The sequence below is a fragment of the Ovis aries genome, chromosome 7 (genome assembly GCF_016772045.2).
Source record: "Ovis aries strain OAR_USU_Benz2616 breed Rambouillet chromosome 7, ARS-UI_Ramb_v3.0, whole genome shotgun sequence".
NCBI classification, from domain to species: Eukaryota; Metazoa; Chordata; class Mammalia; order Artiodactyla; family Bovidae; genus Ovis; species Ovis aries.
Window position 1 is genome coordinate 79,421,257 of NC_056060.1, and position 10,877 is coordinate 79,432,133.

The following is a 10,877-nucleotide window of genomic DNA, read 5'->3' on the forward strand; positions in this document are numbered from 1 at the left end:
CTTAAACTCGATGCCTCAATTTTCTCATTTGTAAAATGGGAATAATAATGTACTTACCAGTAACAGCTTAAGTGAGGATTAAGTGATTAAAATAGTCAGCTGTCCAACGGAAGTGCATAGCATGTTAGCAAATTGCTCCCTTTGGTTCTGCATTTTTCTTACCCTGAGGGTTCTCTTCAAACAAGCAGATATTCCTAGGAGGCACCTTCCGCCTACTCTAAGGTCCACTGCGGTCTCCCTGTAGGATATCCAGGGGCAGAAGAAAGGTGACACTGCAGGGAAGCTCCCAGCAACTTGCCTCACTTGCGGTCCTCACTTCCTGATGCACAGTGTGAGCCAGCATGGGCCAGGTGGCCTGCTCAGCATCTCTGATGTACGTCCAGAGTGGGATGTGGACGTCTACAGATCCAGTCCTTCAGCTAACCTCCATGCAGCTGTGCGCAGGGCCAGGGAGCAGGGAAGGAGACAGGAGCATTTTCTGAGCCTTCTCAGACAATGTCATTTGTTGAGGATGAAGCGATGTTAATACACACCCACCTCTCTCCTTCCTGGTCCAACACTTGTTCCCACAGTGAGTTCATCGGTGCTTTCCCAGGTTGGGCTTGTCCCAGACCCTCTTCTTCATGCCCATGGGGCCATAGCAGAGCTGGCTGCACATCTCAGAATTCCTGCCAGGTACCACACCTTGCAGAACCAGAGCATCCCAGAACAGTGATTCTCCCACACCCTCTTCTACTTGGTTCTGCTAAAGATGCTATCAAAGCACTGGGTCCAACCAGGACAATACACCTTCCTTTATCCCAAGAAAGAGATGCAAATCTTAAAACAGTCTGTCATTTTAGTCATCAAGTCTTAAAGTGAAATATCAAAACATCATCATACATCAATTTTATTGCCAAACATTCGGTAAACATGGTAATCCCCCCAACCCTAGACTACAACACATTACTGGGGACCCATTTTTCCAAAGCCCCTTCCCCTGGAATGGTTGGGGGATTGCCACACAGCAAGAGGTCCATACTACTGCAGAGGGCTGCCATCCAAGCCTGGGGTCCACCAGCACCACCAGGCTGAGGTTCAACCTACCCCATTCCTTCTTTCACTACCTTTCCAAGTTCAAAATAACAGAATCCACAAACTGAGTGCTATCTGCCAGGGACCGTGCCGCTTTCCAAGCATCTAACTCATTTAATAACTCCCTACCAAGTAGGATTTTTTGTCCCCATTTTACAGATGACAGGAGGAGCCTGTGGAATAGTAGGCAATAGTTTGAATAAGTCAACAAAGCTTGTTCCTTTGCCAAACGCTTTGCTTCGAAGTTATGGTAGCCACAATGAACTGGATTTTTAGAAGATAGCAGTCATTCTGTCATGCTGAGATGTTCTGGATGTCAGTATTTTGGCATCCAAATTTCATTTCCCAGTCAGCTTCTCACAATAAGTGGGGGGAAGAAGTGTAGTGGCAACATGAAAAGCCTTTGTCATCCACATGGCTCAGTGATGGAATTGGGAACATGGACACCATGCTCACCGGCCAGAGACCGAAGCAGCCTTGGAGCTGGAGGTAGGTGGACTCAGTGGACCCCCACCAAGGGGCATCTCACTGTTCCCAGAGCTTACCCTTCTCTGAAAGAATGAGATGGCTACAGAACCCCTCCCTCTGCGAGAATGCTGATGCTGGGATGGGGAGGGGGAGGTGTGTGCATGCGCGTGTATACTCCAACGCAGGAGTAGAGACGGACCATCTGACAGTCCTGTGAACGGCACAAGTGCCTGACGCAAGAGCACACCATCAATACTGTACTAGTGGAGAGGAGAGGGGTGTGAACACTTCAACATGGCAGCTAATTTAAAAACCACTCTGGGGGGAAAAATCATTTGGGGCACTTCCCTGGTAGTCTAGTGGGTAAGACACCATGCTTCCAGTGCATGGGTTTGATCCCTGATCAGGGAACTAGATTCCATATGCCCCAGTGAAGACCTGGCAGAGCCAAATAAATAAGTAAAAATATTTAAAAAAATCACTTCAGACTAGTTTTTTGTGCTCATGCGGGACATGATGGTGTTTGATGCATCAGGAAGTTAACAATACTGTAAACAGTGATTACCAGTGTTCCTCAGAAAGAAACCACCTTCCACTTCTATATCCTAACACCTGCTACTAACCATACCCTCTGTCCTAACCCTGACCTATGTGAAGCCAAAGCAGCACCAGGGAGAATATAAGGGGCTAGGGGCACGTGGGGGTGCATAGGCCTGGGAGGAGGTGCGTGTGGAGAGCACCAGAGCTCCATGGAACAGAGCAAGGACGTGAACAGACGTAGTGCTCTTATGTGGAGTCATGCAGGCAAAGCACGTGACCAGGCATAACACTGCAGGGCCGTGTAAGATACCCCAGCCGGTGTGTCACACCTAAGGCCTAAATAACATTTCTAGAACTGGGAGCTGTCTGCGGCATCTCTGAAAGCCCCTTCCCAGGCTGTGTTGAGAAACATCAGATTTCCTTATGCTCCTCTGCCCAATGTTTCCCAGGGACCAGAAGGGTGGAGATGGGCAAGTCTCCATAGCAACCCGGGGGGAAATCTCAATCATCTAGAAGCTTTAAGAGGTGGGATATTCTGGTTCACTGAACGTTCTTAGCAATTGAGTACGAATCAAAAATCTCCTTTTTGGGGGACTTTAAAACTGGAAATGCCTCTGAAATGTTGAGTTTCCTATCTCAGCAAGAAGAGTGGAATGATGGAGCTGGTACCGTTTTGGTGATCTGGGACTCTGCAGGGCCTGAGGCTTGGTTCTCTGTGTCGACGATCATTATTTACACTGCCTCTGTTAAAGGCAACACCAATAATGTCCTTGAAGGTAATTAATCTTTTTTTTTAACTGTAATTTAAAGTTGATTAAGTACATGACCTTACGAATTTGACCTGAATAATCAGGGCTCCTCTAAGGGAAAGAGAACAAGGGCCAGATGATGGTTGGCTGGAGGATGGCAAGTCCCCAGGAAACTCCAAAGACTTGAAGTTGTGCTTGAAGGACTACTGGGTCTGCCTGTGGTTGGATACCAGGATGGGAAGGCAGTTAAGCCCAACAAGGAGATAAAGGTGTCTGCTCATCTCACGATATTATGTTCTCCAGGGTCAATATCAGAGAGACCTTGTCTTCCCAGCACTAAGAGCAATGCCTGGCCCCCTGGTAGGTGCTTGATACTAATTTGACAGATGAAGGGAGGCCTCCATTCAGTCCATCCTGTACAGATGTCCTCTGGTTACCATTCTCTGACCACCACCCATCCGTTGTCTATCCCTCTCTCCATCTAGTATTTATGTGCTTATTATATAAGAGGTGCTAAACCACGGGCAGACTCAATGGTAAATAAGATACAGCGCCTTATGTAGAGTCAAGCACCCCTCTGTTTCAGTGGACTTTTTAAAGGAAGGGGGATGCTAAGTGGTGGGCTTTGCAGAATGGCCTGAGCACAAAGGGCATTCTCATGTGCTTTCACTACCCCACAGACTCTTTGCCTTTGGAAAATCCTAATTACTGCTCCCACTATAGACTCACAGTCTGTGCGCTTCTGAAAAGAAACTTCCATCTTCCTGTCCAGATGTGGTGTAGGCACTGGTCATTGCTTGAGCAGGACAATGGGCTAGCTCAGCTGGTGATTCCATCTGAAATGGTTTGGTCCCTGCTTGTGTCCTGGGTAACGAACCAAACTAAAGTTTTTTCCAACCCTTCCCATTCTTCCTCATCCCATTTCATGCTCTTTCTGCTCTGAGCAAGGGGATATTCCAAGAGGGCAAGTGGGAAGGTCTGGGGTCACGTCTAGTCTGTATTTTCCTGGATGGTAGGAACTTGCAGCATGGAAGCCAAATTCTGGGCACTTGGTGAGAATGTTCATATCACGAGAAGTAAGACTTTCTCTGTCTATCATCCCCACCATGTCCCACTCCTCCAATTTTCTCTCGCTGCATTTCAGAGTAAGAAACACTACTCCTCCCTACCATCAATTCAAAGAAAAGACTGTAAGTAAAGGGCACACACACACACAAAAGGATCCTGGAAATTCTTCCTCCTCAAAGAGTAACATGACTACTTATCCTAGAATATACAGAAGCCCTAAACTCTAGAGGATGACCAGGAGGTTGGAAACTTGGAAGAAGCATTCCTTACTATTACTAGGTTTCAGTTCAGTTCAGTTCAGTTCAGTCACTCAGTCGTGTCCTTTTACTAGGTTTAGCCTCTGTTTTTGCTTGAATTTAGGTTAAAGCGTCTGCCTGGAATGCAGAATACCCGGGTTCAATCCCTGGGTTGGGAAGATCCCCTGGAGAAGGATATGGCAACCCACTCCAGTACTCTTGCCTAGACAATCCCATGGAAGGAGGAGCCTGGTAGGCTACAGTCCCTGGGGTCGCAAAGAGTCAGACACAACTGAGCGACTTCACTTTCACTTGAATTTTGTATATATATTTAAAGGATCCCAAAGTCTTGTTTCCTTTACACTGTGCTTTTCGCTAAGCATAGGTCTCTAATTTGGTGACATTCAGACCTGGACCTTCACATCATATGTGGCATTAGGATCCGCAGTGTGCTTTTCAAGAACATTTCTTTCTGCACTAGGTCACAATGGTACATTACACTCTAGGCATACTGCAGTCACATAATCCTTGATTGCAGTGATTGTACCTGCCGTTCCAAAGCCCTAGAACTGAGAGCACCACTTTGATTCTGATTCATCCCCACAGTGTTTCTGTGAGGAGGGCAGAAGTCACGATCCCCACTTTACAGGAGGGGAAACCAAGGCACACAGAGGCGATCTACCCAAAGTCACTCAGGAAGTCAGAAAACAAACCGACTACAGGGTCAGGGAAGATCACCTTTCAAACAGATTGTATCCTTCTCAAACAAACGCATATACCTTGGAAGGAAGTGGTTTTAGGTGGAACTTTCTAGTAAGGTCTCAGAGGCTCCTCTGTCAAATCAGGAACCACCAGTTAAGAACCAGTATCACACTAACATTGTAGTTAAATACCCTTGACTCACCGACAATGCTGATTATTATAGCTCACTGACAACCTGGTTACCGACATGAAAATGTGAGGAAAACTTCATCTATTCAAGAAATAAGCCTTGGCACAGCTCCTTTCCTGGTTTCACAGCATTTGATGTGTAACAGCTAAGCACTTTTTCCTTCTACACAATACTCCTGAACCTGTTGGCATTTCATGGGCGGGGGGGGGGGGGGGGAGTCGCTAACAGAATGTGTGCATGTGTGTACATGTGAATTTGACACCAGACACTTTAGGGACAATTCTGCCCAACAGAATATACATGAACTATGTCTAATACAATACTTCTCTACCCTGATTCTTCTTATTTTTTGGTAACTTTTATTTCTTGATCCTGTTCATGTAAAAAGTAATATTTTACTTCCCACCTTCCTTGATGAAGGTAGAGTCCTTGGGTGGACATGCCTGGGGGCTGATTTCAGCTTCGTGGAAGAGAAGCACTTGAAGGGTGAAAGTTGCCGGAAGACAACTGAACGGGACTTTTTGGACCAGAAAGTGTCCTGGTCTTGCACGTATTTTCCCCCAGAGGCTAAATGACCACCTGTCCGTGACACACCGCCAGGAATCCATACTCCTGGAAACAAACTAGGCCAACAGCAGTCCTCCTGCCTCCCAACTCCAGGTCAAGAAAGGCACAAAGAAGACCAGCAAATAATACCGAGGCGGTGCTTTGGATCTGGGAGGCCTTGAGGCACCGGGAGAAAGAAGAGTACTGATGGCCCCATCTGGACGACAGGGAGGTGAGGCACGGAGAAACTGACTTAATACTTTCAGTCCTAGGGGAGAGGGAACCAGGAATGTCGGGTAGGGGTGGATCCTCTTTTTCCTCATTCGGGGAGGAGAGGAGAGGAGAGGAAGATACACTGTCAAACCATAGTGAGTACGACCCTCACCGCAAAGAGGCAAATTCCAGCTCTTCTGCCCACACAGTAAAGTAACTGCCCTCAGAGTAGCTGTGATGATCCCTTCACAGAGGGAACTGGACACCCCAGACTCTCTGGGGCCCACTCTTGGGACTGCATCCAGGGCTGGAGATTGAGGCAGAATCGGCCTGGGCAGGCACATAGGTAGCTCTGCTTCTTAAGGCATGGATGCTGTCTGCGAGGAGTGGGCCCCACACTGGGAGGTGTCCATCAGACACTGCCTCCCCTGAAAATACCCTGCAAGAAAGCTCAGTGGGGTGGAACACTGATGCCTAAGGAATCCACATCCCCGGGCTGGGGGCTTCCACTAAAGCTAAACAGCATCACCAAACCTGTGTCAATCGGGGAACATAAGAAAGACGAAAAACCCAAACTGATCATTACTGGCAGATGATTGTCTAACTAGAGAATCTAAGGGAAACAACAGAAAACCTAGCAGAAGTAAGACCACAGTTTGCACAAGTGGCAGGTTAAAAGTCTAGCATACAAAAGTCAATAGCTTTTCGGTCACTTGAGGGTGGCCTGATACCCTTGGAAGAGCTGTGCTTTTCTGCGAGGCCTCCCAGCTTTGTGCAACTTGCCACATTTTAAAAGATGGAGGGGAGCCAAGGAGATGCCTCCTCTCTGCAATCTGTGCAGACGCCTCAGATACCAAGTTTGTGAAGGTGCCTGGGGTGACTGCAGCAGGAGGAGGGAGTCACTTCTGCACTCTCTCCTTGGGGGCCCTCCCCGACTCTCGACCCAGCCCCTTTCTCCCACCTCTTTTCCTTTCCAACTCAACAGACACATTGGGAACCTTGGCAAGGGCCAGGGTGGGAGCCAAGAAGGTGGGATGTGGTGGAAGATTGTGCTATGTCATTTCCAAAGAAAGCCGATTTTTAAAAACAAAGGAGGCGGACTGACGGGTCTCATACATCAGTCCTCTCATCGCCTCATTGGTCAGAAGCCTGGCGACGCCAAGGCGCTGTGCCCCGACTGGCGATTCCCACCGTCCGGACAAAATGGCCAAAAGGGGCGCCGCGGGGCTGAGCGTGGCAGTCTGGCCTGCGCACTGCGGCGGTCATTTACGGTCCAGGCTGGCGTGCAGCTGGGCCTCGCGCACCATGCGGTCGAAGGAGCGCGTGTTGGTCTCCTGGCGCACCTTCTCGCGCACGTGGAAGGAGGCGCGGGCTGTGGAGCGAGCGCTCTCCAGCGCGCTGCGCCGCTCCCGAGACAGCTGCTCGCTGCGCTCCAGCTTGCGACCGATGGCTTGGAGCAGCTCCCGCCGGCGGCAGTCTTCGTCCCTCTCCACCTTCTCCTTGTTGGCGCGCTGGGCCCGCTCCTTCTCCATCCGGCTCTGGCCCACGCGCCGCGCCTTCTGCTGCACCGCCTCCTCGGCCGCCTGTGCCGCGTGCTGCAGCCGCCGCTCGCCTGCCCGGGCCAGCGCCTCCAGGTGCGCCTGATGCTCGCGCTCCTTGCGCTCAGCAGCCTCCTTGGCCCGCCGGCCCTGCAGCTCCTCTCGCCGGGCCCGCTCGCGCAGCTCCCGGGTGCGCTGCTCCACCAACTGCTCGTAGTTCTCCTGCGCGCGGCCCAAGCTGGCCTCCAGGGAGCTCCGCAGGCCCTCGCGCTCCTGGCGTTCCTGCCGGGCCCGACCTTTCAGCAACGCCTCGTGGCGCGCCCGCTCCGCCCGGCTAAGCTCCCGCTTCTCCCGCTGCAACTGGCCCTCCTGCTGCTGCTTGACCTGGGCCGCGCGCTTAGCGCGCTCCCTGCGGACCTGCTCGGCCCGCTCGCGCACCTCCTGCAGACCCTCCTCCCGCTGCTTCAGGTTCTGTTCCTGCTGCAGCTTGCGCTGCCGGTCCTCCCGGGCCGCGCGCTCCGCCCGCTCCCGTCGCAGCAGTCCCTGGCGCTCGGCCAGCTCCCGCCGCCGCTCCTCGCTGCGCTCGCACTGTCGCTGCCGGCGCCGCGCCTCCTCGCGTTCCTCGCGACCCCGGCGGCCGCGCCGCTCCTCCACCTGCGCGGCCCAGGCCCGGCGGCCCTGCTCCAGGGCACGCTGCTTCTCGCGCTCCTCGCGCTCCCGTCGCTGCTCGGCGCGGGCGCGCTGCTGCTCCCACTGGCCGTGGGCCGCGGCGCGCTGCTCCAGCAGCAGGCGCTCCTCCTGGTGCCGCGCCAACATCAGCGCCGCGATCTTCCGGTCGCGCTCGGGCACCCCGCGCAGACCCCGCTCGGCGCGCACTTGGCGCACGATGCGCTCCACGTGCTGAGCTGTCTGGGGCGAGTGGCTCAGGTCGCCAAGGCTGAAGCTGCGGCCGGTGAGCGGAACCAGGGCCAGGGCGGATGGGCGGCCCAGGGGGTTGGGAGCCGAGGCCGCAGACCCCGCGGCGCAGCTGTTCCTGGCCGAGGCCCGCGGCGGCCAGTGCAGTTCCCGCAGGCTCTCTCCGCTGTAGGACGACGACGACGCTCCAGACTCGGAGCTGAGGGCGCCCTCCCGCCGGCGGGACAGGGAGTCCAGGGAGTGGCTCTTCCTACCTGCCCGCGACCCCGCGGGCGGGGGTTGGGCCCGGGCCGGGGACGGGCTGGAGGAGGCTTTGCGAGCGGCGCGCGGGGCGGGCGAGGCCGGGAGGCTGGCGCTGCTGCAGCTGCTGCTGCTGCCCGCGCTGGGGGCCGAGGCCGCGGCGGCCGCGGGGCCCAGCGGCGTGAAGAGGCGCCGCTTCTCCTCGCGCACGATGCGCTCGCGCTCGGCCCGGCACTGCTGCAGCTTGGCGCGCCGCTCCGCCTCGTAAGCCTCATACAGGCCAGTGGCCACTCGCATCGAGCGGCCGGGGGCCTCGCGCACCAGGTCCGCCAGGGCCCGGGGCAGCAGCTCCACAGGCTTAACGGCACAGCGGGCGCAGGCCTCTAGCGAGCGGGGGCTGGTCAGCACGTACCGGCTGCCCTCGGCTTCTGGACAGTCGAAGTTGAAGAGATCGAGGTGCAGCAGCGGGGACTGCTCCCGCTGCCCGCCTTCTGCCGCGGGCGGGACTTCAGCCTTGCGGGGCGTCACGGCGGAGGCCGAGGCCGAAGACGCCGTGGGCTGCTGGGCGCCCTGGGAGTCAGGGGGCACCGACGCGGCGGCTTCGTCCCCTCCAGAGCCTCCGGGCTCGGCTCCCAGCTTCTCCTCTTCAGGCACGGGATCCACCATGGCTGAGCCCTGTCCCTTTGTGGAGTCACTGCGGATAACAAGGGAGGGACATCGAGGAATATATTTAAAAGCAGTCCACCCCCCTCCCCAATCCCCCATTCCTGTTCATCCCCTCACCCAACTTAATCCGCTCTGGGATTAGGCTCAAAGACCCGGTGGAATGTAAGTCATAATACCGATGCCCTGAAAACCCAAGCGGGCGGGAGAGTGCACAGAACCTCTGCCTCCCTCAGCGTCGGAGTGCCGGGCGGAGGCCCGTGGCCAAGCTCCCCCCGGGCGTCTGGCCCGCTAGATGCATCTCCTCGCTGTTGCAGGTTAAAATGAAAAGATCGAGGTGCGGGAGACAGCCGACCCGAGAGGCTCTGGAGGATTCCCGAGAGGATTAGTGTATTCATTTGTCGCTTAGGCGGGTGACCGGGGAGGCAGCTTTGCAGGAACAAAAAAGGAGGTCTGTGCATCGTCACAGCGCACTGCTGTGAAGACCCCATTTGCCCAGGGAAGAAGTTTATAGTTGATTTCCCTTTTGCCAAAGGAGACCCAGGCATAGGGCCCAGAGGTGACGGCAGAGAGGAGAGAAGTGCCTCTGCCCGAAAAAGACCTCCCCGGGAGGGCTGATCGATCCTTGCTCCTGCCTCTTGGGCAGGGCTTGCAAGGAGCTGTGCCCGCCTTCCCCGCGTCCCCACCACCGGCTGTTCGCCGGGGATGGTGAAGGAGCCTGGGTCTTCCCAGATGCACCCGATTCTCTCTTAAAGCCGTGCTATAAGCGCCATCCACCCCAGTCTAGGCTCGGACACCTGTCCCCAGACTTGCTCCGAGTGGCCCCACCGTATCCCAGCGAGGTTGGGCTCCTGGAGCTCAGCTAGCCGGTCCGCTTCCCTGGTGCCCGGGCCGGTTCGCTTACCCCACGTCCCGGGCTCGGCCCCGCGCCGAGGCTTTTGTTCGCAGCTTGCCGCTTTCCCTTGTGCCTCTTCAGTCCTTTCGCCGGCGGGGTCGGATTACCGCCGGCTGCAGCCGCGATAGTAGCCCCAGCTGCCGCCGCCGCCACCGCCGCCAGCGTCTCTCCATGGGGCGCACACCCCAGACGCTCCCTACCCGCAGGAGGGGGAGTGCGACATGGTCTCCCTAAAATAACGCAGCTCTGCTCCCTTGCCTCACACTGATTCTTAAAAAAGGAAGCAAGCCGGGTTCCATTGCTGCCGCATCCACCGCCGCCTCGCCAATCGTGAAGGGACCGCAGGTCTTTCGACGCCCCCCGGCGCCTCCTGGTGGACACTCAAGGGTGTTGATTCGCTTGCTTAGAAAGCAAAGAGAAGCTGGGGGGAGGGAGGTGTGTGGAACGTATATAAATGATACATTATACATACATATATAATATATATATAACATTTTTAATCAAGAAACCCTATTCTATCAGCACCTTAACTAGGGAGAATGAAGGACTTGCTCAGATTGTTTCTCAGCCTGAGAAGCAAACAATCTTGATGGCAAATAATTTGGTAGCACTACGGCTCCTGATCCGAACCATGACTTTATTTTTTCAAAGAAAAATCAAGGACACTCAAATAGGTTTGAGGCAGGCAGAAGATGTGTCTAGGGTTTAGCGCAACATTTTAGGACTTCCTGGTTCCAGACAATACCGATTAAAACCAGTCAGTGCCAGTTATGAGTGCTCTTTAGGGACACCTCCTCACCACCTCTTTTCCAGTTTGAGCGGCAGTGGCTGTAGCAGACA

The 10,877-nt window shown here is 54.5% G+C and overlaps 1 protein-coding gene across 1 annotated transcript; it reads right to left on the bottom strand.

Annotated features, from left to right (window-relative positions):
• Positions 1–858: 858 nt before the first annotated feature.
• On the bottom strand, positions 859–10,369 carry CCDC177 (coiled-coil domain containing 177). Its single transcript, XM_042252678.2, has 2 exons — positions 10,047–10,369; positions 859–9,173 (listed from the first exon to the last, which is right to left on the bottom strand). Exon 2 carries the CDS (start codon positions 9,143–9,145, stop codon positions 7,049–7,051), a length of 2,097 nt encoding a protein of 698 aa, XP_042108612.1. The 5' UTR covers positions 9,146–9,173; positions 10,047–10,369; the 3' UTR covers positions 859–7,048.
• Positions 10,370–10,877: the final 508 nt, after the last annotated feature.